Genomic DNA, 25,773 nt, shown 5'->3' with positions numbered 1-25,773 from the left:
GCAAAAATACACTATCATCAGGAAAATTTCTTAAGACAAAGTTTCTTAAACATTCATAATTACCCCCTTAGTAGTTAGCAAAGGTGGTGCTACAAATTGTCAGATTGCAAGGTCTCCACCTCTCTGTTTGGGAATAACCTTTCCAGTCCCTTAATAAAATTGATGTGCAGGGAAATCCCCAAGTTATCTCAAGTTTTGTGTCCCTCCCTTTGCGCAATATCATGATGCAGAGCTTATGTACCAGCTGATCTAGTAATTACACCTGTGATTTGTCTAAAATTTGTCTCTGAATATGGAAGTAGGAGTTAAAATTATGACAACAAACGTTTTGATTTTCTTCTGCAATAAACTGCACAGAGGTCTGTTGAAGTAATCACCCAGGAAAATGTCAACCACTTTGATACCTTTTCCATGCTGTAGCTTGACTGCCTGCCTTTGCATAAAGACTTTTGGTACTACACTGACGTTACATTACCCTATTCTAAAAGGCTCTGCTTGCTGGTCATGGTCCTGGGCAAGCAGCTCTGGGTGTCCCTTGCTGGAACAGGGGCTGCAACTGAAACCCCCAGGGGTCCCTTCCAGCCTCAGCCATTCTCTAGTTCTGTCTGTGATTCTGCACCCAGCACCGAGTTATGCTGCAGCAGCTCCATGAAGACATGCTAGCAGCAGGCGTGTAGCTTAATGAGCAGAAAGACCCCTGGCCTGGGGGAATTATGGAAGAGGAGCAAGGGAGTCGTGAAACAGCGTTATGAGTTTACTGTTCACTGACTTCCTTGAAAAAATGAACCTGCGGCTAACTTCTCAGTGAAGCTGGTGGTTGGACAGGGAAAGAGTGACAAGGAAAAATGAAATGAGTGAAAGTAACTGTTTCTGGGAGAGGGTCACCTAGCACACTGGAGGAGTGATGTTGTTAGGTAAGCTGGACAAATAAATCCAACTGAAAAATCAGAGATGAGAAAAAGGGAGCAGGTATCCAGAAACTGCACACTACTTCCAGAAACCAAACACTTCTTCCCTCAACTGAAGCTAGAAAAGGCTGTTCTGTACTCCTCGCTTGAGTGCTCTGCTGACATAAAAAGGATTTTCTTTAGTCTAATATGATCTAGAAACCATTTGTCAACTGACACCAGTTCCAAGTTATTTTTTTCTAAGGAGGGACAAGCTCTTCTTCCTACAGCTCTCATAGCCACTTCTGAGTTACTTACAGCCTGAGCAGATGTTAAGGGTGACTTTTATTCTGTCCTCTTATAATATAAATTGGATCAAGATTAAGAGTCAGCTGAAGACGCCTGAAGAGGGGAAAACTAAATACACAAAACACGCATCTGCAATATTTTATTTTTTTTTTCTTTCCCCGGCTTTTCACCATATGGTTCAACAGGCCTCTGAAGAAGTGTAAAAGGAATGAATAGCTTTTGATAGGAATCACAGAAGTCTAGCATAAGAAGTCCTTGCAAAGCCCATGCTATGGTGAGAGTGCCAAAAGCCATATTTCTTAAGCCACCAAGAAGAGCAGTTTGATTATAAAATTTTGACAATAGGAGTGGACAGGGGGCTGGAAGGAGTCCCTTGACTATCTTGGCGAGAAAATAGAAGAATACTGCAAACAAGTTCTCTTATGGAGAAAGCTGCTTATCAGCAGACAAACTGAAAGGGCTTAAGGTTATTTCACACAAACTACATTAACATGATTCCTCTAGTTATGGTTTTGCAGCATCCTCTGAAGAGGCAGAGAAGTGAGAAAGGAAGCAGGATATTAGATCTCTATTAAATCTGAGTGCCTGCCTTTTACAGTGCCTAATTCCTTGAGGAGGGATCTGGAAGAACAATACACGATTCTTAAGTACAAATGTAAATACAGCTAGGAGAGGACACCAAACACCTCAGAAATATCTTAAAATAGATTTTCTAACAAAAGGTAAAAAACAATTCTATGGGTCTCCTACGTGTGCCCTAGAAACACACCACTTGAGGACAGAGCATCATTTCAACACAGGTTACAGGAAAGGGCCCCTCAGGTAGCCTTCTGAAATGCCTCCAAAAACGCAGATCTCTTTCCAAATCAACTTTGTACATTTGAGATACTAGAGAAATTCATGGCAGATACTAAAATCATATGTATTGGACTGGCAGCGAAAAATTTGTTTATCCCAAATTTGCTTATCCCAAACATGGTCTATGGGTGCTGGGATGTGATGCTCACCTGTCTGGACACAAGGAGATGTAGAGCAGAATGAGAAGCACTGCTCCTACTACAGTTGCCAATAGAGATCTCATCCAGGAGCTAAGCTGGCAGAAGTTACAGTACTGCACAATGGTGATCAGAATGGCACAACACATAAACATCGTGTACTGCAACAAAGAGAGAGAGTGCGAGTTAGCTTTGTCTTGCTGACTGGAGCCCTTTTGCACATAAATGCCAGCACAAATAAAGGCATGTGCAATATGAGAGAGAAAGCCCTAATTTCCTTGTGTGATATGCACATTAAGTGATCCTCATTGTGTCTGTAACAGGAGGCAGCACTTGAAGATGGAGGTCTTCCCTTCAAAGAGCAAGCAAACTTTTAGCATTGACAGTTTGTCACAATTTTCCCTAGATACAGTTTTGCATTACCGCATTATACCACCATTATTTCAATACTATTCAACACCTTCAGCTTACCTTAGCAAAATGCTCAGTTCCTCTTCTTATTAAAAAAAAAAAAAAAAAAAAAAAAAAAAAAAAAAAAGGAAAAAAGGAAAAAATAGGGTAAGCATTGACATTAATCTCCTCTCTAATTACTGGGATTAGACCCTCCCTGTTTTGAACGGGATGTCAAAATTCCACTGCACTGAAAATGTGGAACATATTCACCCTCAGGAACTACAACCAGCTTCCTACCCTTAAAAACACTTCTTAGAGGATGCTAGCATACTGCCTATCAGCAGGTGAATAAGGAAATAAGAAAAAACTATTTCGATCACAGAAGACAGGTATCAATCACTGTCAATCAGTGCTCGGTAATACCACTACTTGTGCCAATTAAAAAAAAAAAAAAGTTGGGTTTTCTCTTCCAAATGCCTTATCTCAGAATGCTTTCCCCTTCCACATCTTTGCTGGATAAATAAAAGGAAGTGCAGAATGGAGATATTCCCCAGAATGTCTTAATTTCCCTAAGATACAACGTTACACCAGTCAAAGCTCTCAAGCTGTTGTGCAAGGTCTGGTTTTATCAAGAATATCGATGACCATCCAAGCTAAAACAGAGACTCCACAATCGCGTCCTGGAGCTCTGTTCTGCTACATACTGCATTTTACAGTATCAAATGATCGCTCTCTCTCTCCCCCATTTTAAATTTCCTTTACAGCTGAAATGCAGAAAATGCAAATTAGGAATACTGTCACATAACAAATAAGCATGTGATTCAGAAGTAGACACAGTGTATGGAAAAAAAAACTTACATAATTTACCATTTTAAACCACAAGAACAGTGTTTTTTGTTTAATTTAATGACTCAAAAATGGATAAATTTCATTTCAGAAGTGTCCATAGAAAACATAATTTAAACTTACTTTTTTCCCCCCATTTCAGGTCTCCTAAAGTGGCAGAGCACTGGTTCTCACTCCAAGTGATGCCCCAGCATGAAGCCAGCCTATAGAGGGTCAGCAAGTGCTGTGTTTACTATGTATGCATGGCTTTGGAAAGTTTTTTTTTCATTGCTGTTTTTGTTAATTTTGATTTTAATTATTTTATATCCAGGGAAGGTATAAAATGCTATGAATAAAAAAAAACTTTGCAAAACCATGTCATAGTAAAATATGACACTTACCTGACCCTCTATAGATTGATTCCATTTCCTAGAGCTCCATGATTGTTGGAACATCCCTGAGCACAAGATGAGTTGGGACATCTCTTGGAGAGTGAGCCAACAACCCCGCGACTCTGGAGGACCTGCAAGAGGAAAGAAAGCCAAGATCATTCTCAGCTTGGTGATGAACACCACCGCCTCACTGCTGCTGCTTGAAGCCCTTAGACCAATAACCTGGTATGATGAGGTATTGAGAATACGCTAACAAAAATGGGTCTTCCAACGTTACTTTTACATGTTTGGAGAGATGATCATGGATGGTGATGAATGGGATGATATAAAAATCAATGCACAAAGAAATTTGAGAGATTTGAAGGTTTTCAGGTTCCTTCAGTGTAAAGAAAATATTCCTACAATTAGTTTGCTAGTGGTCATGAGGAAAGAAGGCCATCATTAAACTAAAAAAATTGTACAGCTTTAAAATAGTTAACTTTGGTTATATTCACAAAGGTAAAAGCTACAGAAAGATTTTAAACATGGGTTGTGAGATCCTCAAATCCAGTCCTTTGAGACTGTGAAAACCATGGAATAGATTTAAATCAAAATGTCTGGTCCATATGTTCCCACAGAACAAACACTTCCCGACACACAGTACCAAACTGCATCTGTAATTCATGGTAGGAAGAAGGAAGAGGATCTGGTTGTTACCTATAAGCAGGGCCCTGCAATAGCAAGCGATTTGTAAATGAATTCCCTGAAGATCCTGGAAAGGAAGGCTCATACACTGTGCTACCTAAGAGAAACAAACTTTCATCTGTTTCTCATCTGTTTTATTCATAAAAATTATAAGCACTGATTTTATGTGATGCATCACCTTTAAATTAAACAGTTATTTTCTTTCCTCCATATTTATCTCCTTGCTCCCTGCTTCTGAATGTTTTTATTAAAGGAGGCACCAAATCTTCTGTGAACATGTCTCTGGCTGGGTCAAAAAAGCCAATTTCTTTCAGTTCCTTTTAAGAAGGCACATCCTGTGTTCTTTAACCATCCCTGCAGCCCCTCAGGGTAATCATTTTTATGTCCCAACAGCTCTTTCCTTTCAGTTTCTCCACCTATCCTGGCAGAGAAAAAAACAACCCACTGCTAATACTGGTCTTGCTCTTAGATTTACTAATATGCATGCAAACTTCTTAGGTTCACAAAACATTTCAGACTACAAACTCCAAATCAAAAAACAAAATAAAATACTCTACTTGCATTAGTCAGAGTAAATACCAGCAGAAATATTTGTTCTAAGGGAAAAAAAAAAAAAAAGTGTATGCACACAGGTATTTATAACGCTCTCTCTCCTCTTCTGTATGACAGTTTTCCAGCAAGTCACTGTATTTACGTAACAAACTGTATTCCATCATACACAAAAGCCCTGTTTTTCTCTAACGGATCTGTATCAAACATCTGTAAAGCATGAGGGAAGTGAAGGAAGAAGGCAGGCAAGCAACAAGCTAAGTTAGATCCAAAACGTCAGACTATGAAACGGAGTTCTACAACTTACATGTATATTTGTTTCAAAATCAGAGGTGAAGTGCGAAAAAACTGCAAGAGCTGGGAGAGAAACTAGGATTGCACCGAAAAAATGTCGAGGCAGCCAGCCAGATATCACCTCCAGGAGACGCTTCGTGCAAGTCATCACCTCCTCCAGGAAGAATGCCATCCTGGAACAAACGGAACCACAGACCTGTGAGTTAATTTCAGCACATCACTCCATACAGCTTAATTACCTGTAATAAAATAACTTAAAATTCTTCACTGGGGCTGCAGCACCAGTCACAGCTTGCCACGTGCCATACCACCTGCTGGTAAGTTCAAGGAATGATCCAGGCGTGCTGAAAGATGATGGCTCGTTTGCTACAGCACGAGGTGGGATGGGAGGGAGGGGGGATGCTGGGGTTTGAGAAACAAACTGGAAAACACTTTTCACTTGGAAGGTAAGCGTATGAGAGACTTACAGTCATAAATACTTAGCCTAAAAGAGGTGGGGAGAGCTCCCGAGGGCAGCTCAGCGGAGACACTTCTTACACCTGACTGCTTCTCATCATTAAAACGAGTGAGCAAAGGTGAAAGCTTGCTTAACAAACTATTTTTTATCTACAGAAATAGATTATCAGCAAAATTTGCTTCTCAAAGCTCAGAAACATTCATCACTCTCCAAAAACTGCAACCACTTTTCAAGGTTTCAATTATTTTTATGGAGGCACAAATAGGCAATGCAATAGTTGCTTTCATTCAAAGGCTCTCCATTGTGGATGTGTGTATTTACCACAGCGGGTCTGGGCTTTTCTTGCTTTACCAAAGGATTCCTGCTTTTGTGAGATGAACTTACTTCAAAGAGAAATGGCAGAACCACAGAGCCTGCTGTGAGACCACGGGGCAGGCGTGAGCAGCTCCCCGTGCGTTTGTGGCACGGGTAATTCTGCTGGTGCCACAGTGGATGACCAGGGAGCCCGAATGGCAAACGCGTTTTTGGACAGAGATGCTCACAGCTGACAAGAATGTTTAAATACAATATATGCTAAATGTGGAATTCACACATTCCAAAGTCACAAACTATTGCACACTACCTAGATCTTTTTTAAAAAATGACAATAAATAAATAAATAAATAAATAAACACAGAGGATTTTTCTCTAATGCTTTTGACTAAAATACAAGGTATAATGTTGGATAAAAACCTGATAAAAAATGGGTAAAGTTTTCTGCGTGACTTGGACACTAATTGCACGCCTTTTAAATATGCCTTGCTCATGAGTATTACTTTAATTCTCAGCTCTAGGCTTCATGAATTTTGCAACCCTTAGCATTATTCAATAGACTTATTCTCTCCTTTAATACATTAAAATATTGGAATTATACTTAAGTGCAAAGAAAAAAAAAGAGAAAATTAGGGCAATAGGATGGAAAACGCTGTAATACATCAGCACCCCACGAGAGGGTGCTCACAGATTTCTCAGTGCCTAGTTAATGGAGTCCCATGGAAGCCAAAAAGCATAGCTATATTACATCATAAAAGAGAATTTGCAACAAAGCACGGAAATACAACTGCATAGAAAGCAAAATAAATTCGAAAGCCCTGTAGAGTAATTACTATTTTTTCTAAAGTGTTATATACTGTCCTGACAGCCTCTACCATCCATGGCAGAACGTGTCCCGGCTGCAGCAGCAGCCAAGCTGCTCCAGTATCGAGTCCTTCTGAAAATGCCACCCAAGTTCATGCCTCTAAAAATAAAGTCGATCCTGCTAAAGCGTACGAACTGGGATCAGCATTTACATGGCTAAACAGTGAGAAGGAAACAGCTCCGGCTCTGGCAGAGCACTGTGGGCAGCACCCATCACTCCTGAGTGGAGCTGGGCACCCCCTGCCCACGCCAACGCCTGGACCCTGCTGTGGGTGCAGATCCCAGCCCTGGGGACGGGCACCCGGCACCACTGGTGTCTCACAGCCCGACCCACGCGGGCACTGCACGGAGCAGAAAAGCTTGGTTTTTGCCAAGCCTCATGCCAGGATAAATTCTTGTGGGAACTATAGCAACAAATCCATCAGCAAACCTGATCTGTTAATCCTGGGATGAGGACACTTCTTTATTTAGGCAGCTGCATGTTTGAAAAAGCAAGCACAAATTCCAGGACAACTCCACATTTCTCAGTGGTAATGTTTACCTTCTTGCATTGATTTTTATTTTATTTTTTTTCAGTCCAGAATCAATTGCAATGCTCTGTGCTCTGGAATTAAAACAAGCGAAACCCCATCTTTCACAAAACAGATGAAGCCTGTGAACGCAGCACAGCTCTCCCATCAGAGGAAGCGAGCACTGCATTAAATCCCGGCAGCAGGAGAGCTGCAGACATTTAATGGCCACAGGGCACTACCGGTAAATAATGCAGTGTCAGTGGGTAGCTCAACAGGGCTTAAATGCTGAAGCATCTAAGATGTTTACACAAGCTGCAGTTCAAATTAGTAACTTTGGCATAAATGATTAATGGCTAATGGAGAACATTACCGTCATTTCTGTATTTACTGGCAGTTTAAAATCAATTCCCATATTTCAAATCAAAAGCTTTTGGCACAGCAGTGAATTGGTGGGATATTAAATACCAAAGTCACAGATGTTAGAAATAAATAAAAGCAAAACAGAATACAGTTTGCCCTTGCATCAATACTCTATGTAAGTCAGGTTGTTAACAAAACCAGTTCATTAAGCTCTAGTTGCACAAAGCAATTTTTGTTCTTGGCTATGAGGAATTTAAGAAGATCCAATCGGTCAGCTACCTGGTTTCAACAGCAGACAGACTTTGGATATTACTTTGGCAAGCCTTGAGAAGGTAAAGTAGTGGGCAAAGGGCAGTTTTATTTCATCACACTACAGCAGGTTTCCATTCTACTGCTTTGACTCTATTTGCTTTTTTTCTTCACCCAGAAGATTTTTTTCCTCTCTATTAAGGTACTTCTAAACTGATGAATCAACTTACCAGGTGCTCCCACCTCTCACTCTTTAGAACAGGATTGAAATATCCACTACACTGGATTCGTCTCCTCACTGAGAGATCTTCACTGAAGGGTGTTATTGAAAGCAATGCATGTTTTAAACATCTTATTTATAACAAGTTTTAATTGAGAACAAGAACTGGATGAAAAAAGCTTCTAGTTAACAAAAAAACTTGTATTCACACCTAAAATAGTGGGCAGATCTCTTTTACCTGTATTCCTGCAGAAGCACCCCTAAGAATCCCAAGTGAAACTTCACACACTGTCGTATGCTCAGTGACATTTCCCAAGGTATTTTTTTATAAAATACCAGAACTTTAAGACCTTTTACACTCCAACTGAACTCATGAAAGTCAAAGTAGTCATATTTCAAGTGGGCAGAAGGACATTCTTTGCACTACATTTACAGAACTGGAGATGACATACTCCACATGCTGACAAATTAAGCACCACTTTTTGCATGCAGCTTTAAACAATTAATTCTAGAGTGGCACTTGTGATAACAGTGGGATCCTCATCTATAGATACTCCAATAATTTATTATCAGACACTTCAAAGAAATCAAAACATCCTTCTCCTGCAAGCCTTGCTCCATAAGGACTTCTGCTCTAACAACTTCAGTTTTACCTCGTTTCTCATTGTGCAGGCAGTGAGTGCTTTCCTCTCCCACTACCGCAGCTGGACTCGAGCCCTTAGCCACAAGAGCTGCAGCGAGTACTTCCTAGTCTGAGCACTGGATTCAATTAAAAGTCAGACTGATTTAAATACAGGGTGCTTCGCATCATGATAATGAAAATACAATAAGAAACTTAGGCAAGAATTTTTTGGTCCCAAAATAATCCCTCTCCTGAAATTCTAGGATTGTGCCCAGCATTGTAGTCCAATCCCCTCCCTTTAAGATATCTCTGTGGTATTCTGTGATTGTCACTTGTGATGACATTTCTGCACAGGAAGCTCTGCGCTTTTCTGTGCATAATGAGCGGTCAGAGTGAGCAGTCCTCGCTTTGAAGACAATTTAAAGAGGAAAAGGATGATTTTGTTCTTTCTGATCAAAGGAAGTGAGATGGAATAAGGGCACAACAGTACGTCTGTCCTCTTGATGCCAACAAGCTCCATGCTTCAGCAGTGAAAACAGAGCTGCCTGTAAACTCATCCTCTGGGAATATGCAATGCAGTGCACAATTTAAAACATTTTGAATTTAATGCAGCCAACTAAGGAACACTTACAGAATGATCGTATTTCAATAGCGCAGATGGGGAAGTGGAAGGTTGTTACACTTGTACATGAGCGTGTGCCTCAGGCTGTGGAGACTGGAGTGCCCCAAAAATGTATCTTACCGTAAGTAAATATGGACCATAAATTCAACATAAAAATACCAAACAACCCAAAACCCCAAACAGACATCAAATCCTAAAAAAACGTGCCCCCAAAATATGCCAATATATTTAGAACTACCTTTGTTCTTAGAATTACCTTGAAGGAGGCTGTAGAGAGGTGGGAATCACGCTCTTCTCCCAAGCACCAAGTGGTAAAATGAAGGGAAAAGGCCTCAAGTTGCACCAGGGAAGGTTTAGGTTGGGTATCAGGAGAAATTTCTTTACTGAAAGGGTTGTGTGGCATTAGAATAGGCTGCCCAGGGAAGGCACCATCCCTGGAGGTCTTCAAGAAATGTGTAGATGTAGAACTTAGAAGCATGGTGGACTTTAGTTCTAGGTTAAGGGTTAGACTAGGTGATCTTAGAGGTCTTTTCCAACCTGAATGATTCTATGATTCTAACTGAAAGCAAGCCAGAAGGCTTCTGAGATTGTCTTCAGCAATAAAAGCTCTTTTTCAGTGCAAAGTAGGAGGCTATTTTCAAGGAAGTACCCTGGGTGAGATCTCCCCAGATCAGAGATGATCCTTTTTTGAACTTCAGAGATTTACTTACAAGTTACTATAGATGCCATGATGAGATGTAAGCCAACTATAAATTATATTTTGTTTACTAAAGGAAAGATTGTGAATGTGAGCCTGTGGCAGCCAATGACTGAGAATCAACTGCTTGTAACTCTGGGGTAAATTTGCAGACACTTCCCTCATGCCAGAGGAAAGAAGAGCACATCTCACAGTTGCGTGACAAGGGCCCCAGTAGCTACTGATAGCCAGTGGCTTGTTTTCAATCACAAATTCCTCAGCCACGCATTTGGTGGAGAGTGCAGGGAAGGGCAGCAACCACTTCTCCCATCCAGCAATTCCTGTTTCCCAAATTAACCACAAGAATTTGTAGGGTCTTGAGATTCACAGCCATCTCGGTCCCAGTGAAAGCAGCAAGTGCTAGTGAGCACCCATCATCTGCACTCGTAGTAGCTGTGCAGGAATTACAATATTCTCTGCATGCCCAAACCTCCCATGAGTGTCCATGAGGAGAAAGGCAAACCTGTGTGCTCTCCATGCATTGTTTATTGAAAACTTGCCGCTACCGTAACAGGCAGGACCAGTTAAGTTTTGATGACTGTCTACAGATGTTCACCAAAAAGTGAGATGTATCTCAGCCTGCTTTTCCAATCAGGAAAAGGAATGATTAATATTAAAAAATAGATACTTCTAAGACTTAGGAGTCTGCTTTAAACACTGGCTTTTTAAATCAACACGACCTTAAATGAGGAATCTGAGCCTGTTCAGGAAGTAAAATTTAGGTTTTAAACCAATACAATCTCATGCAAATGGCAGAAATGTCATTGGAAAAAACAAATAGCATTAAGAAAACATTAAACTCACCTTGGTAATGGCCCAGGCTCACTATCAGAGAGCATGGATTTCAGCAATACAGTGCTGCAATGAATCTAAACCTCCCTACTGCTGTACACAGCTCAGAAAGACAAAACTGCTTTGCAAATTCCTGACTATAGAGATAGCATACTGAAAACAACAACTTTCCTTCTTCTCCTTAAATAAAACATGACCAACCAATTACAGAACAGGACTGAAGGAAAACCTTATGTACCCACATATAAAAATTTATAGGATTACAGCATTATCTTTTATAACTGTAGGAAGTAAGAAAAGGTAAATGCAAAGATAATAATGTGACATTGGAAAAACAAGTAGGAACAATAACATACTGAAAAATACTAAAATGGAGTTATTTTGATAAGGTATCTGCAAGGTGAATAAACAAACTATCTCCAAATGCACCTGGGTAGCAGAAACCAACTCTTGTACAAAGCAGTGGCTGAGCTGTTCAGAGCTGAACAAATCCAAGGATTCAGTTTCGTGGCCACCTAACCCAAACTAACTGCTCACTGTTGCCTTCCTGCTCACAATCCTGACGTAATGAAGGAACTGCCTGGGCTCATTAAACTGACAGAAAAAAATTTTCACTTTTCTGAGTTTCTAGTTTTTCCAAAAACTCCAGAACTACAATACTATTCAAGCCGTAACAGCCAAATACACCTGCTAAGAAACACTACCTTCAGAAGTACTGTCCCTGTTCACAAATGACATCTCTTTTCTCCAAAACAAACTATTTCCTGTAAACATGCCTGCATACCTTTGTAGGCATACTTGAGTTACAAGGATTACTTTGGTGGCTGAAGTACAAATTATTTTTTACCTCGAGCCTGAAAAGTCAGAGTGCAAGCTGCAATCTACTGTTTCTTTTGAAACAACAACAGAATTGCTTCTAGCTTGTAATTACAAAAGCATTTTAACTTACACATAACCAACAGATCTGCAGAGCTGCAAGTGAAGACACCCGTTTCCACACACCACCCGCATAACATTCTCTTGTGACAGTGAAAACAGAGAACGAGGGGGGCAGAATTAACTTGCCATCACAAGTACAGACAAACAAACATCTTACTATTGCGTCTCCCATCTGGGTTAATAACATGTTACATGTGGTATCTGTGCACATCAGGCAACACGCCCAGGAGAGCATGAGCTTTGCTGAATGCATGTAACAACTGCAGTGTTCTGCTAAGGCCTGGGGAAACCCCACGTTATGCAGGAACTGCACAGTAACGGATCTTCAACAAGTTACAGATGATGGGGTAAGGACCGTAAGTGTCCCAGAAGTCCAGAACACACATCCTGGAGGTGACTGGGCATAAATTGGGAATGAGAAATCACTGTTAAATACCAGGTAGTTGTGCCTGCAGCTAAGCCCTGCCTCTGATGGCACAGGGCTTCAGGGGCACCCTGAAGAACCTGGGGGCTGACGGTTCGTTGCTGCAAGGAGGCAGTGTGGGGGCTGGCAGGGCCCTGACTGAGGAGACAAGACCGTGTCCCGTCTTGAGCAGCAGCTGACTGTTACACAGCTAAGGAATTGAGGGGAATACTGAACTTCAGTGTGTAAAAAAGAAAAAAACACAAAGTATTTGAATATTAAACTGATCAGAGTTGAAATAGAAATAATTAAGAAAACTAATTCTTGACAGATGTGCTGTGACTTTGGCAATTTTATTTATTCCTACACCCTTCCCCTCCCCACCCCCCGGAAAAGGAATATTGTTTGCATTTGTGACAACTTATTTCAGCTTTAAACCAGAATGGTGTATTTCTGTTTAAATGTGGGGGATTTTTCTGAAGGACAGATGAGAGCAAAAGACATCGAGTTGTGTGCGGCACCACAAGCACTAAGCGGGGACACACACGGTGTGCAGACTTTGCTTCTTTGAGCTAGACCCTCTCTGCACAAGATCTGCTGCAAGCCTTCTTGCCTTTGCTAGCACTGTTAGCCAGCCAACCGCTTTGTTTCTCACTCCTATTTCAAGACAGCGTTACGTTTTTATTACCTAATGGAGATGACGAGGGACAGCACCTCCAGCAGGATGGCGATGATGAACACGACGACGGCCGCAGGTGGCGGAGGGGACGCCACCATCCCGTGCTTCAGGAAACACGTGACAGATAGTATGAGGAAGACTGTGGTGGAGAGGAACACGTCCAGGAGTGAGCTGAAGGTAGCACTGGCAAATGTCTTCACTGGAGCATTCCTTATAACCTGCATGGAACACAAGGGTTGAGGGAAGTGATGACAATGAATAAATGCTCTCTTGCCGAATTTGACTGTACCATAAACAGCAGCTCACAAAAATAAATAGAGGAATAGAGAACATTTTGCCACTTCATTAATCCACTATAAGTACTGTTTTAAAAAAAGAAACAGAAGAGGTAGTTCAATGACTAGCAGTTCCCTGAGAATACGCCTACATTGCAGAAACACGCTGGCAGCACAGCCCCTGGGTATGGCGTGAATCTTTTTTTTTTTTTTCTTAAAGACCACTATCATTTTTTTTTAACAGAATATAATGATATAGAAATAATATGAAAATTGCCAATACTATGCAAGGGAACATAAAAAACTAATTGCTAGCAGAGAAAGCTATCAGAAGTTTTCTTCAAGTATTTTCGTTTAAAATAACAGTAGAACTTAAAACAGTAAAAAAAAAAAAAAAAAAAAAAAAGCTTTCTGGTTCCAGGGGTTCTTGAAGAAAACCCTCCAAGCACCACTCAACAGAAAGAGTTAGTTCACCGTGGCAGAGCTCACATCTCCCTTTCAGACAAGACTAGAAGCAGCAATTGGGACGCTATGTAACCTGAACTGATCTAAGGCCAGGACTCCAAGTAACTCTCTGCTGTAAGCAACCCCTCACCACACATCCCCACCCCACCATGTGCTGGCACAGCTGCGGTGTGTGCTGGTTTGGCCAGTCCAGCTGAAAACCAGACCATGAGCTCCGTGCCCTGGCTTATTCCACTAAGTGCAGTCTTAGGAGTGTTTGTATCTTCCTGAGGGACAGCAGAAAACAAATTCCAAAGAAAAATGAGAAGTATGCTATTGATAACACCATGAAGTAGTCCTATTTGAATACTGCAGTCTTGTACTCTGCTTTCATTTGGACATTTCTTTCACTCCTCAGAACATTATCGGCACTCAGCAGCATAGCAAAATGAACTTGTTCTTCATTTGTAGCTCTCTACAACCTAATGTATTCATTGAGTTTTGTTTCAGGGCCAAAATTACCTTTTAATCTGAACTGTAGCAGAATCTCTGTAGTCCATACACAGTCGCACAAATTGAATTAAGGAAATCAGCACTGCATCCTAAAGTGACAGAGTTAAGGATGCCCTAACAGTGTTAAGTAGTGCCTTAATTTCCAAACAAGAACAGGCTAAGCAAGCTCTCGGGACGTGGAGACGCTTAGGAATGATCACAAAGCAATCATGCAGCTGGCAGCGTGTAATTAGAGGTGAACTCGCTGGAGCTGGAAGTCGCGTTCAGCAACAGTGATCTGCGAGGCATTTCAACAACCAGCAATGCTACAATTGCTTTGCTCCCCAAGAGATTTTTGTTGTTTTGTTTTGGACCAGTACTGTGCTAATACTAAGGCTTTAACAAGTTTTGCCCCAGTGCTGCACAGTTGCTATTACAAAATAAGGTTCCAATTTTCAGGTAGGTTTACATAATAGTTTTCAAACGAGTAGCTTACCACCAAGAAAATGCACAGACCTCATTCCTTCTCCTTCCTCTATCAATTTCCTGCACATCCACATTACTAGATCAATCTGCATGTGCTTGACTATCACTGCTTTTCTTCTCTTTCCAATCTTTCAGCTAGAAAGATTTTGATTTACTGTTTTCCGTATAGTTTGTACAAATTGAGCAGGCAAACAGGGGTCTGTGTGTGCACATGTATGTACACACACACACTGGTATGAATACCATGTAAATTCTGATGTATCAAAAGAGCACAAACTACTCTTGGTTTGCTCTCCTGTAGTACTCAATCCAGGATATGAGTAGATGTAATACACTGCTGTAGATATGACTTCATCAATGTGAATGTCACCCACAGGAAGCTTCTCCCTATTGCTGCTGGATGAGCTTTATTCAGAGAGATACCAATGAAAGTGCTGCAGGGTGAGCATAGAGTTCCTGAACAAGGTGAATGAATTGAACTGCATCACTACTATGCTTCCCTTACGTTAGAAAAAAAAAAAAAAGAGGAAAAAGAAAAAGTTACACCTCATTTCATTTGTAAAAAGTAGAAACCAAGCAAAGAGGGGCTGCTGCCAAGGACAGTGTGGAAGCACTGCCCAGCACAGAAAGCAGCCTACAAGTAGAGAGCAACAAGCACTGAAACAGAAATCCTACCTGTCCTCAGATACAGGGTAAACTGGGAGAAGAGAGAATCAACACCTTCGTTTATCATGGTGGGAACCCTGCCAGATGTGCGACCCAGCCTCACAGCTCAGCACTGCTCAAGGACAGGGCACAACCCTTCCTGCTCCCAGACCCTCACCTCGTGTGCTGCCTCTGGCACTCAGCAAGCTGCTGGTTCAATCCCAAGACAGAAAATAGAGGGGAAAAAAAGGAGAAAAAAAAAAAAAAAAAGGAAAAAAAAAAGCCCCAAACAGCAAAACAAAACATGAATATTTTATGCTAGGTTAGTAAAATGAACTGGATCACAGCAGGGAAGTATGGTAAGCACCAGAGCCATTATCAGGAACATGGAGCAGTAGGAACAAGGTGGGAGAGCAATTGCCCTCTTTTGGCAGTACCTTTTCAGCCACTCGTGGAAATGCAACCTCAGTTAGTACTGATGTCTATCGTTGCTACATGCAAACTTACAACATCTTGCTAGTTCATATCAACCCAGCAAAAATATCTACTGACGGGTAAAATCTGCAGAACTACTAGCTCCCAAGGGGGTAAAGGACTTTTTATACTCACTGCAAAATCCTGAAGAATGCACCAAGTTCCTCACAATTTACACCCTGTTCCTTACAGTTACACAGTGTTTTGAACTGCCTGTTTTTGAATGCAACGCATTTACAGAACTTATAATACCGAGTTCAGATCAGATTTGGGTATCACTGAGATAACCAGGAGGCTGTGGCATGAACAAGAATCAAATTCAAAAATACCATTCTCAAAGTCAGGACATTTAATAAGTAGGCAAGTAGTCATTTACAGTTCTCTGAGCTGCCTAAAGCCTTGAAACATTAACTTGAAAATGGAGAAAAGGCAAGGGAAGTGATTAGTGTATCCTGGTGGGTTGTGAAAATGTATTTCCAACCCAAATCTTGGACTAGACTCAGGACATGGCACAAGACAGGTAAACTGAGACTGTTTTCAGAGGCAGCAATACTGAGTAGTAAATCCCACTTGACATTTCATAACCCTTGTCATCAACTGCGATGAAACGTGTTAAAAACAATTACAGACATTACTTGAATGGATTACAGAAGAAAACCAATGCCAGGAGAAACTCACCTCTTCCTGATAGCTTGTCCTGTAGGCCATCTCCAGATCCTGATCCAAGAAGTTCAGGCTCAGCTTGTTAATAGGAGGTTTAAAGAAGTAGTCTTTCATGAGGCTAAAGAGAAAAGACAGTTCAGCATCAGTTTATTCAGCTGTAGTGCTTTCAGAGCCCCACCATTCTGTGGTTTCTGCTTCCAGGGATGGAGGCACTTGCATTTGCAGTTCCTGTAGTTCTTTGCTCTCAGCCACCGTGGTACCCCCTTATCCTCGCTCAGTCAAAGGAAATATTTTACAAAACCATGACAGAGCAAACTTTTATATTTTCAGGAAGACACTAACAAGCTCTTCCAGAAGCTTAACAGCTATAACTGCAGATGGCTACAGGTAAGTGTAATATAAGCTAGCTGATAGTACAGGTTAATTGCTGCTACAGGTGCACAACCTTAGGAGACGCGTGGCCGTGGGATATTTATGTCTTGGATGGAATTCCATTGGACAAAGCAAGCCAAGGATGATAAAGGTGACAAATTTGTCCATTTTAGAAAACAGCACCGTCCTGTTATTTCAAAGACACTAAAATATCTCAGTAACTCAGCTGGGAACATTTGCTTAACGATCCATGCTGCAGAAAAATGTAACCCAAGATGATGGATGGCTTGAATTTACTTCTGCAACGGAAAAATTGAAATCTCCAGAATCATCAACAAAGGCACTAACAACTAATGAAATGAGCTTACTAGAACTAATGAACCAGTAGGCAGCATCTACCACAGGGTGTTCATTTATTCGTTCACCTTATCTTTCAGTGCCAGGTGCAGCACAAATACAAAAGGGCCTTAAACATTAAAAAGTTGTTTCTATTTCCTACCTTCCAGAGCAAAAAAAAAGAGCATTTTTTGAGTTCTACATTAGTTGTAAGAAGCCTGTGAAAGAAATTCTCTGGTGATATCTATGACACTTGATCTGCAAACCTCTTCTTTCTCTAGTAGGTGTCAAAGAGCTGGAAGGACTCAACTTAGTCAGCACAGATTGCTTTGTGCCTGATGGTCAGGCTTGCTTACCCAAATTTATTCCTGGGATAGTCTGTCACTCTCTCTTCTGTCATCCTAATCTGAGACTTCAGAACACACGCTCTCCTTATGAATCTCTATTCATTTTCAGGCAACTGATTCCACTCGTTATATATAATGCACTGTTTTAAAAACTGCCATAGAATCTGACATGGGACTGCTTCTTTCCAAGCGCTACATCAAAAAACATAGCACCTGAGCAAAAATTTGAGTGGACTATTTTGCAGTTGCTAACTCTAAACAAAGGCCACGAGATGCACAAGACCAAATTCCAAGTAACTGAAGAAGCTGAAAGACCCAAGAAAGCTAGTCTGTACCTGCATTTTATTTTTTTTGTACCACTGGCAGAGATTTTTTAAACGCCCAAACTTCCCAATACAAGATAGCATGTGGGAAACATTTTTTCTCAAGATGCAAGACCAACCAAACATACACACTGCTAGACTGAGGCTCTAGAAGACAAAAGACTTCAACCAAGAATATGGCAGATACTTTACATCCTTTCAACACTCTGGTTTTGGCCAATATATTAAAAAACATTACAGGATGCTCTCAAGGAACAACAAGACCCACTTACTACTCTTACTACCTCTTATACTACAGTTTTCTTCTAAAATACATGGTAGCATGCAGATTGCAATGAACAAAGCATGGTATTTTTATAGTGGTTGTAGTAAAGCCAGAGTTAAAGCTCAAACTATGCACTGTGTGAAATACTTATAATCAATTTCTAAGAAAAGGCAAGCCAGTAACTTACATGGAAAGGATTCCTGTGTAACGCAATAATAGAAAAATGCTACACTAACACTGGCCTTATTGCTATTGTTTTTAAAAATGACTGGAACTGTGCTGAGATAACAACTCCAAGGCAAAATCTGGGCACACAAAGAGCCCAGCAGCCGGTTGTGAAACTCTCAGACACACACCTGAACTCCAGAAGAGGCTGGGGCATGACAAACACCACCAGCGTCCAACACTTTCTCACACCCAGCCCTAGGCAGCTGTGCAGTGTGCAGGCTCCTGAATCGTCCCTAGGATATGTTTAACTCTTCCCAGCTGTACAGGAAGCTTGCATGATTAATTTAAACACCTAATCACCATATCTAGGTTAGACATCTGTGAATGTGATGCCTAATTTACATTGCAGATCAGAACACCTGCATCATGCAACATGGTGCAAGTCGCTACCCAATATGAAGAGAAGCTCTCACTCGCTGCTGTTGGGTTTGCAGTAACATGAAAGCAAAGCAGCAACATTCCAGTAATTATTACTGTGAATGATGTGAATCTTCATGTAAGATGACCAAGTGGAAGTTTGGATTTCACCCCACTCGCTGAGAAAACTCAGATTTCCCATTCAACCGTCCTCATCGATACTAAATTTGAGACCAACAATGTATTACGTTTTACAGTAGGGGATCAAACATGTTTCTTAAATGACTCATTACCTATAACTTAACACTAAGAAATGTTAAAAAGGATTGATATAAAACGGTAGGCTTAAACCATTTTGAATAGACCTAATTAATCAGGAGATTATTTTTGGAAAGTTATGTTTACATGAACCGAACTCAGCAGAGAAGTTTCCCTGGCAACAAGAAATGGCCCACTTAATATGGTAATGATGATATTTAATTGAAAAAAAAAAAAAAAAAAGCTAGGCTTTGACTGATGTCACATCATGGTCCCACTTTTTCCTTTTCTGAAGAAGTATCCATTTTGTATGTGGAGGAGGAAAGTTCCATGAATACAAGAGCTGGAGGTGGGTATCTAGCAGTCCACTGGCATAAATTAAGCTGCTTCTGTAACTTAAAATTTGCAGGATGCTGGTTACATTTTAAACAAAAATCCAATTTGTTTTTCCTGATTTCTGCAAACATTTGGACTTTCACAATCATTCTGTCTTCTAATATTTTGAAGTATCAGCTTAGCACCTGTTCTCAGCCACTAATGACAGAACACACACACAAAAAGGAACCTAGATTTTTACAGAGGTTGGACCCAGGAGAAAGGCAATCTGAAAAAAAAAAACACCACAATAACAACAAAAAAATACCAACCAACAAACAAAAACAAAATGAAAAAGAACAAGAGAAGAAGAGGCTGGAGAAGGACTTTTGTCCCTCTTTCACTTCTCCCTGCTTTGGTCATGTTTCCAGTTAAGACAACGCTGTCCCTGTTCCAAACAGCCTGGAGTATATACGAGCATACAGTTTCAAGGATATTTAGATAAAATGTCCCTAATCTCAGTGGAAGCAGTGAAGCAAAAATAAGAATAGCCATAAATAATAACAAAACTAAGTTGTCTGTTTAGCTGATCCAGTCAAATCACTGCCATAATAAGGGAGATACGGCTGTGTGTTTACAAAATCAAACAGTGTTGAATTCTGAAGAACATATTTGCCTCTGCCCAAAACAAGTCTTTTTGTATGAAATGCGGAGAGAGACTAACTTTACAAAATGCTGTAGGTAGAATGAGAATTCACTTCTATTAATTCTGTTTCCAAGCCAAATGTGATTTCTAGGTATTAGTCATGCAATATTATCAGATGTTGTTCTCTTGCAATACAAAAATTTGAGTTTTGTGGTTCAGATTATATATTACAGTTTCAGTTGCAGATGAAGGTACATAATATGTGTATTATGAGGAGTTTTGAATGTAAAGATGAAAGAGTTCAACTCTGTAACAAGTCACTGAAAGAGTGTTTTTCCTTTTCAAAGGCTTGAATGAAGAATGTCTGTTAACCACAGAAAAAAATGATGAAAAACCTGGCTTTACATATTCCTGAGCAGAATGTTTTTGAGTTCAAGATCCTACTATAGGTTAAACAGAAGACAGACTAAGATCAGAAAACATACAGCATGTTATAGTATGTTTACAATAATTATTGACATGAAACAAAAAGCACACAAATGCTGATTACAGATACGGGACCTCTGTTAATGCCTTTTCTTTCTTTATATACCTTTTCTTTGTGCAGCTCCATTTTCCTTACCTGTCTTCTTTAATCACATCGACAAAGTGAGCATCTGTCTTTTCTCTGATGTTTTTGAACCTCAAAGGAAGGAGGGCTGATTGATCCAGACTCACGCCCCCCCATCTTCCTTTCTCTTGCAACATTTCGTAAAGCGAGGTTTGACTGTTGCTCAGCTTTTCTTCTTGTGGAGGACTCAAAAGTCCATTCTGAGTCTTTGGACTATGGCCTCCTGGAGCCTGCATGACAGAAAGCAAAAGATACACAGGGAACATGAATGGTTGAGAAAGCAGACAGGAGAGATTTAATGGAGCAAAAGTCAAAAATTCTTCCCTCAGCACGCTGAACTTTTATGTGATCATGTCAAAGACCTACCTCCACCTGCCTTGAAATCATTCATGTCTGCTAGAAGCGCATGCCTCTTTAGGTGTTGTTGTCTTTTTGCTTTTTATGTCCCTGTTTCCAAGGCATCAGAAAGCAAATTACATTTTCACACATGCAGTGAAGACCAATGATAGACCAAAACTTCATTCACTCATCTTCAGGTCAAGATTCTTCTCAAAATCTTTTCAAATACCTGCTTTAACTGTACTATCTTTCCACAGGTCATGAGACAATTAACTCTGCCAGCCTTGCTGATCCTGCCACTGTCCACTGTACCCTCACTGCTTTCCCAGAAAGATGGAACAGCTGTATCTGAACAGACCTTTTGTACAGCTCATTATCCTACAAAAATATTCTGCAACTGAAACCACATTTTCCTCACTAAGATATAGTTCTTTTACCATTAATAATGTACTTTTAAATTTTGACACCAGCTTGCAGTACAGTTGAAGTGCACAGTATCAGCAATTCTGCTGTCATTCATTTCGGAATAAAAATAAGTTTGAACCAAAAATGATTCTATTTTCATGGAACATGAAGTTCTTCCTTTACATTTTGTTTGATCTAGACCAATGTGCACTGAAGCAAGTCCAAGGAATTAGACAGCTAAATACAGCTAGAATGAAAGTGAGCTGCAGTTAGTCAGGATCATTTTACAATTTTCAAATACAAACATGTATCAAAACTTTGCATATTTGAATGTTCATCTCCTCCCTCCACGTCTTATCATTTATCATTCATCTTCATCCTGAAACCCACTCATGACAGAAGTTTCTTCATTTCTGCCTGTAGAGCAGTCAGCACAGCAGTGACTAGCTCCTCCAGAGGACTATTCTTGGATGCCACTGCAGTGACCATAAATATCACACCACCCAATCACGCACTGAAATATGTTCCTTAGATTGTAAAATCAACTTAGCTAAGGCTGAGAAATACCAGATTTCTAGCTGCCTGTGCAAAATTAATTGAATCTCCTTGTGTCTCTAGGCTGTAAAACAAATGAGGAACGTGAACACAGGCAGGTATAACTGAAGGTGCACAGGCCACTTAATATATTATTTCGTAGTTTTTAACAGGAAGACGTTACAACAAAAAAGAAGCATTTTTCTAACATAAGCATTTCTGGTATCCATTTTCTAGTTGAACAAACATAAAAACACAAACACTGGGCATGTTAAAAACTTTCATGCATCACTGCTTTCACAAATAATTACCAGTGAAGACATGAGACAGCAGCAGCAGCAGAACATCACCTTGAGCAGGGAAGAGTCAGAAGGCACTTGGGCTCGGCTCCCCATCCCCATCAAAACTGCCATAGTGAAAGGAAGACCTGCTCTGCCCCACAGCCATAGCAAACAGGAGGAAAGGCAGGAAGGAGGCAGACTGCTCTCCCCTTTCCCCCTGCCCTGGCAGGACACAGGACTCCTCTGCACTGGCTGCCCAGCAGGAGGAGTGGAGCACGGAGAGGACAGGATTCCCAGCCTTGTCCCTATTGTGACTCAAGACTTACAAGCTGTTTTGGCAGCTTGCAGGTGTTCATGGTACAGCGACAGCAGCTGATGAAGTATAATAGGGAAATTTAGTAGTTACCTTGGTGTGCTGCCAATGTTTTGCTAAGGAACGTAAGCAACAGAAGAGAAAGGTGATTTCAGCAACGCGTATCTCTTGGACTGGACAGGCATTTGTGAGTGTGACAGAAGGGCACTCTCCTGGTCACCACCAAAGGTCTCCAGTGTCTTTTCTACGGGACAGCATTCAACAGCTTCCAAACAAGCCCTCCGGCAGCCAGAGCAGGTCACCCAGCCCGCCCGGAGGAGCAGAGGGCACGGCAGTGCCGGCCGGAGCGACCGCTGCTCCCGAGGCAAGGAGAACTGTCAAACAAGTGCCTGAAGTGAAGGTTCTTCATTGCTGCTGTTTGTTTTTTTAGTGCTAAAGATTGTATTTGCTGAGAGCACTTTGCAGAAAAAAAATTGAGGCCTAGAAAAATGAAGGTCACAGTTATCACCCTTCTCTCTGTAAAGAATCTTTCTCCTTTTCCTCACCCTGCTTTACTTGAAAAGCAGTAAAGGAGGAAACACAGCTTTTTTTGTCTGGGCAGCTCAGAGAAAAGATATGTGTACTGTTTGCTTTCCCTGACTGTTCTTCGAGTTCATCTGAAGAATGCAGTGAAAATTTCTGCTCTTTCAGAGAAGGTCAGCATGGACTTCTCTTGGCCTTTTCTCTTCAGCTCTTTGGCAAAGGCTCAAATCCCTAAGAAAATTCTTCCCTTTGGTCAGCTCAAGGTTTTCCTGTGCTGTCTCCACTCTGTTAATCTTAACAGGAGGGGATTAGAGTTTGAAACTGCTTGCTTGTAAGGAGAAAATCCCTGTTTAATAAATGCTGTTAGCTCCAGTGCTACTGTGGGTTCTGGCAGCCATGGGCCGTGCAGTTCTCCCGAGCACTTGGAGATATGATGCACCATGGGACCGATCCCCTCATGAAGAGACTTGGGGGCTCCAAAGGGTCAAAGGAGGTGGTTAACAGTGTTTTGGGAGATGAGAGAACAGGAGGGGACATGAATGCTGCAGGGCCAGGTGCAGTGACAGTGTGGGGAGAGAACAGAGGTGAGCAGAGGGAGCTGAGGGCTCTTTCTAAGAAAGCTGAGACTACAAAGAAGATCTGGAAATCAAATGCCATGGCAGCATTGTACATGTACCTGTTTAAGCTTTCATTTAAATGGGCATCCCAGACTCACTGGATAGCCACTTAGCTGGTCCAGTTTTGGGGGCAGCAACTTGTGAATACATGAGGGACATATGATCTGGTTTCCACCAGCTTATTTCTTCCAGTGACGTTACTGATATTTTTTTCAGCACTGGACAGGCCTCTTCCAAGCAAGGGTCATCCCCCACGTGATTAACATACATGAGGCTAAGATAGCTGCAGTAGGAAGAAACTTTAAAGAATAATTCTGATGAAGACAATATATGATAACAGGTGGTTGTTACTGGGAGGAAAATCTCTGTTTGCAGTCTGTTCCTGGAGACCCCTGGCACGTGGGCAGAAGCAGCCTGGGAAGCAGCATCTCATGCTCACCATCTGGGAAGATCTCCCACAATGTTTTCTGTCTCGAAGATCTCATGCTGTTCTGAGACCAGTACCTGCTGGCCACCCTGCTCTATCTTCCTGAGAGCTGAAGAGATTAGTATTTTTTTTTCTTAGGCTGTTTCCTAGGAACCCCAGCACAGAACACGGCCTACTGTGCTACATACCATTTACAAAAATGCTGGCAAGTTTTTTTGTTAGCTCTGTACACCAGAAGAGTTCTACAGACAGATGAGGAGGAAAACAACCAGATAGCTATCTCTGAGAATAGTTATAAAGTGATCTCCCCAGTCAGGAAAAGCATTAAAACTTATCTGAAAATATAACAGAGAGCTGATGAGCTCTGGCATCCAGTCTGCATTTTGGTGGGAGCTTAATTTTCTGGAAAGGGGGAAGAGATGACAGGCAGAGCAGGGAGGCTACAAAGGCCACAAACAAGACAACAAATAGGCCATGTCTGGTACTGTAGAGGGAGTAGGTGGCTTCGGTAAGAATATCTAAGCAACAAGCTAGGAAAACAACCCTGGCAGCAGCATGCTGAATATGTAAGATGCTCTATTTGCCAGAAAAAGGATGTGAATGGACTCAGGTGCTGTGAATATCAGCTGTGGGCATGAACAGGAATGACCGTGTTTTAGAGCTATGATACAGAAGACAATGGCAAGACACAGGTGTGTGACTTGTGGCTAGGTGACACACGGCGACTGGTGTAAGCGATGGAGATGCTGGTAGTGTTGTCTGTGCCTCTTTCATTGGCTGGCCTCAGCATTAATTTAAAGAGCCCAACTTTTAGGTCCTTCTCAAACTGGCCCATAAAATTACTAATTGTTTTGAAAAATTAGGGTGTGCGGGGGGGCCAACTAAAGTTTGGAATACAACTGCTCAAAATTGGTTCTGCTGCTTAAGAGCTTGAATAAAGCAATAGCTGTGCAAAACTGAGAAAGCTAACTGAAGCAGAGAAATAAGGGGAAAGAAGGGAAGTGATAAATACTCGAATTACCTTTGTACTGTTTTTATGCTCATCCTGACAACCATTTTGGATAGCTCCTTCATCTATGCTGACATCGCAGTGGGGTGCAAGGGTGGTACTACATGAAGGGCAAGGCTGCAATGAGACAAAAAAAATTTAGCCAGGAACATTCTGGTGTCCTCGTAATGGTATGCAATTTATAATGTGGCCTGCTTGTATGCTTGCTGCATGGTTAAAAGATAAACAAAGCAACAGAAAGGGAAACAGAGCAAAATTTGAAAGGACCAGAATCCACCATTTCAAAAACAAATCATAGATTTTTTGCTTACTAAAGCTAAATCTAATCCAGGAAAGATTTACTGGTGTAAAATCACAGATATTCTGTAATCACTACTCTCTGGTAAAGGAGTACCCTAAAAAGACAGAAATATTCTTCAGCGAGAGAAGTGCAATTTTCTTGTTTGAAAAGGGTCTGCAAAAGGATCTGAATGGCATTATGACCAGCTGAGGGAGGACTTAGCACAGAACGCAGCATATTCAAAAAGCACAAAACACCATGGTCTGTTACGAACAGCACAGAAAAATGGAAAGTAACAAATCTGAAAATAACAAAGAAGAATACTTTTTCATACAGCTCTGTAAGACAGGGGACTGGAGCTGTGCCTGTGTTATACTGTTGAAGCCAAACACTGAGCAAACATCACAGGAAACAA

General features: G+C 41.1%; 1 protein-coding gene across 2 annotated transcripts in view; it reads right to left on the bottom strand.

The window, feature by feature from the left end:
* The window catches only part of ADCY9 (adenylate cyclase 9), an 81,934-nt gene that overhangs the window by 8,922 nt on the left and 47,239 nt on the right, over positions 1-25,773 (bottom strand). Inside the window, exons 3-8 of one of the 2 annotated variants that reach the window (XM_082772026.1) lie at positions 25,091-25,195; positions 20,644-20,861; positions 16,590-16,692; positions 13,105-13,313; positions 5,342-5,501; positions 2,204-2,352 (exon numbers count right to left, since the gene is read on the bottom strand). In XM_082772026.1, the coding sequence (XP_082628152.1) occupies positions 2,204-2,352; positions 5,342-5,501; positions 13,105-13,313; positions 16,590-16,692; positions 20,644-20,861; positions 25,091-25,195 (944 nt within the window). The remainder of the gene's footprint in view (positions 1-2,203; positions 2,353-5,341; positions 5,502-13,104; positions 13,314-16,589; positions 16,693-20,643; positions 20,862-25,090; positions 25,196-25,773) is intronic. The other variant, XM_082772027.1, reaches the window with a different exon arrangement.

This window comes from Aythya marila (assembly GCF_965140915.1).
Source record: "Aythya marila genome assembly, chromosome: 15".
NCBI classification, from domain to species: domain Eukaryota; kingdom Metazoa; phylum Chordata; class Aves; order Anseriformes; family Anatidae; genus Aythya; species Aythya marila.
Note: the sequence above shows the minus strand (reverse complement) of the source record. Positions and strands in the feature narration are given on the sequence as shown.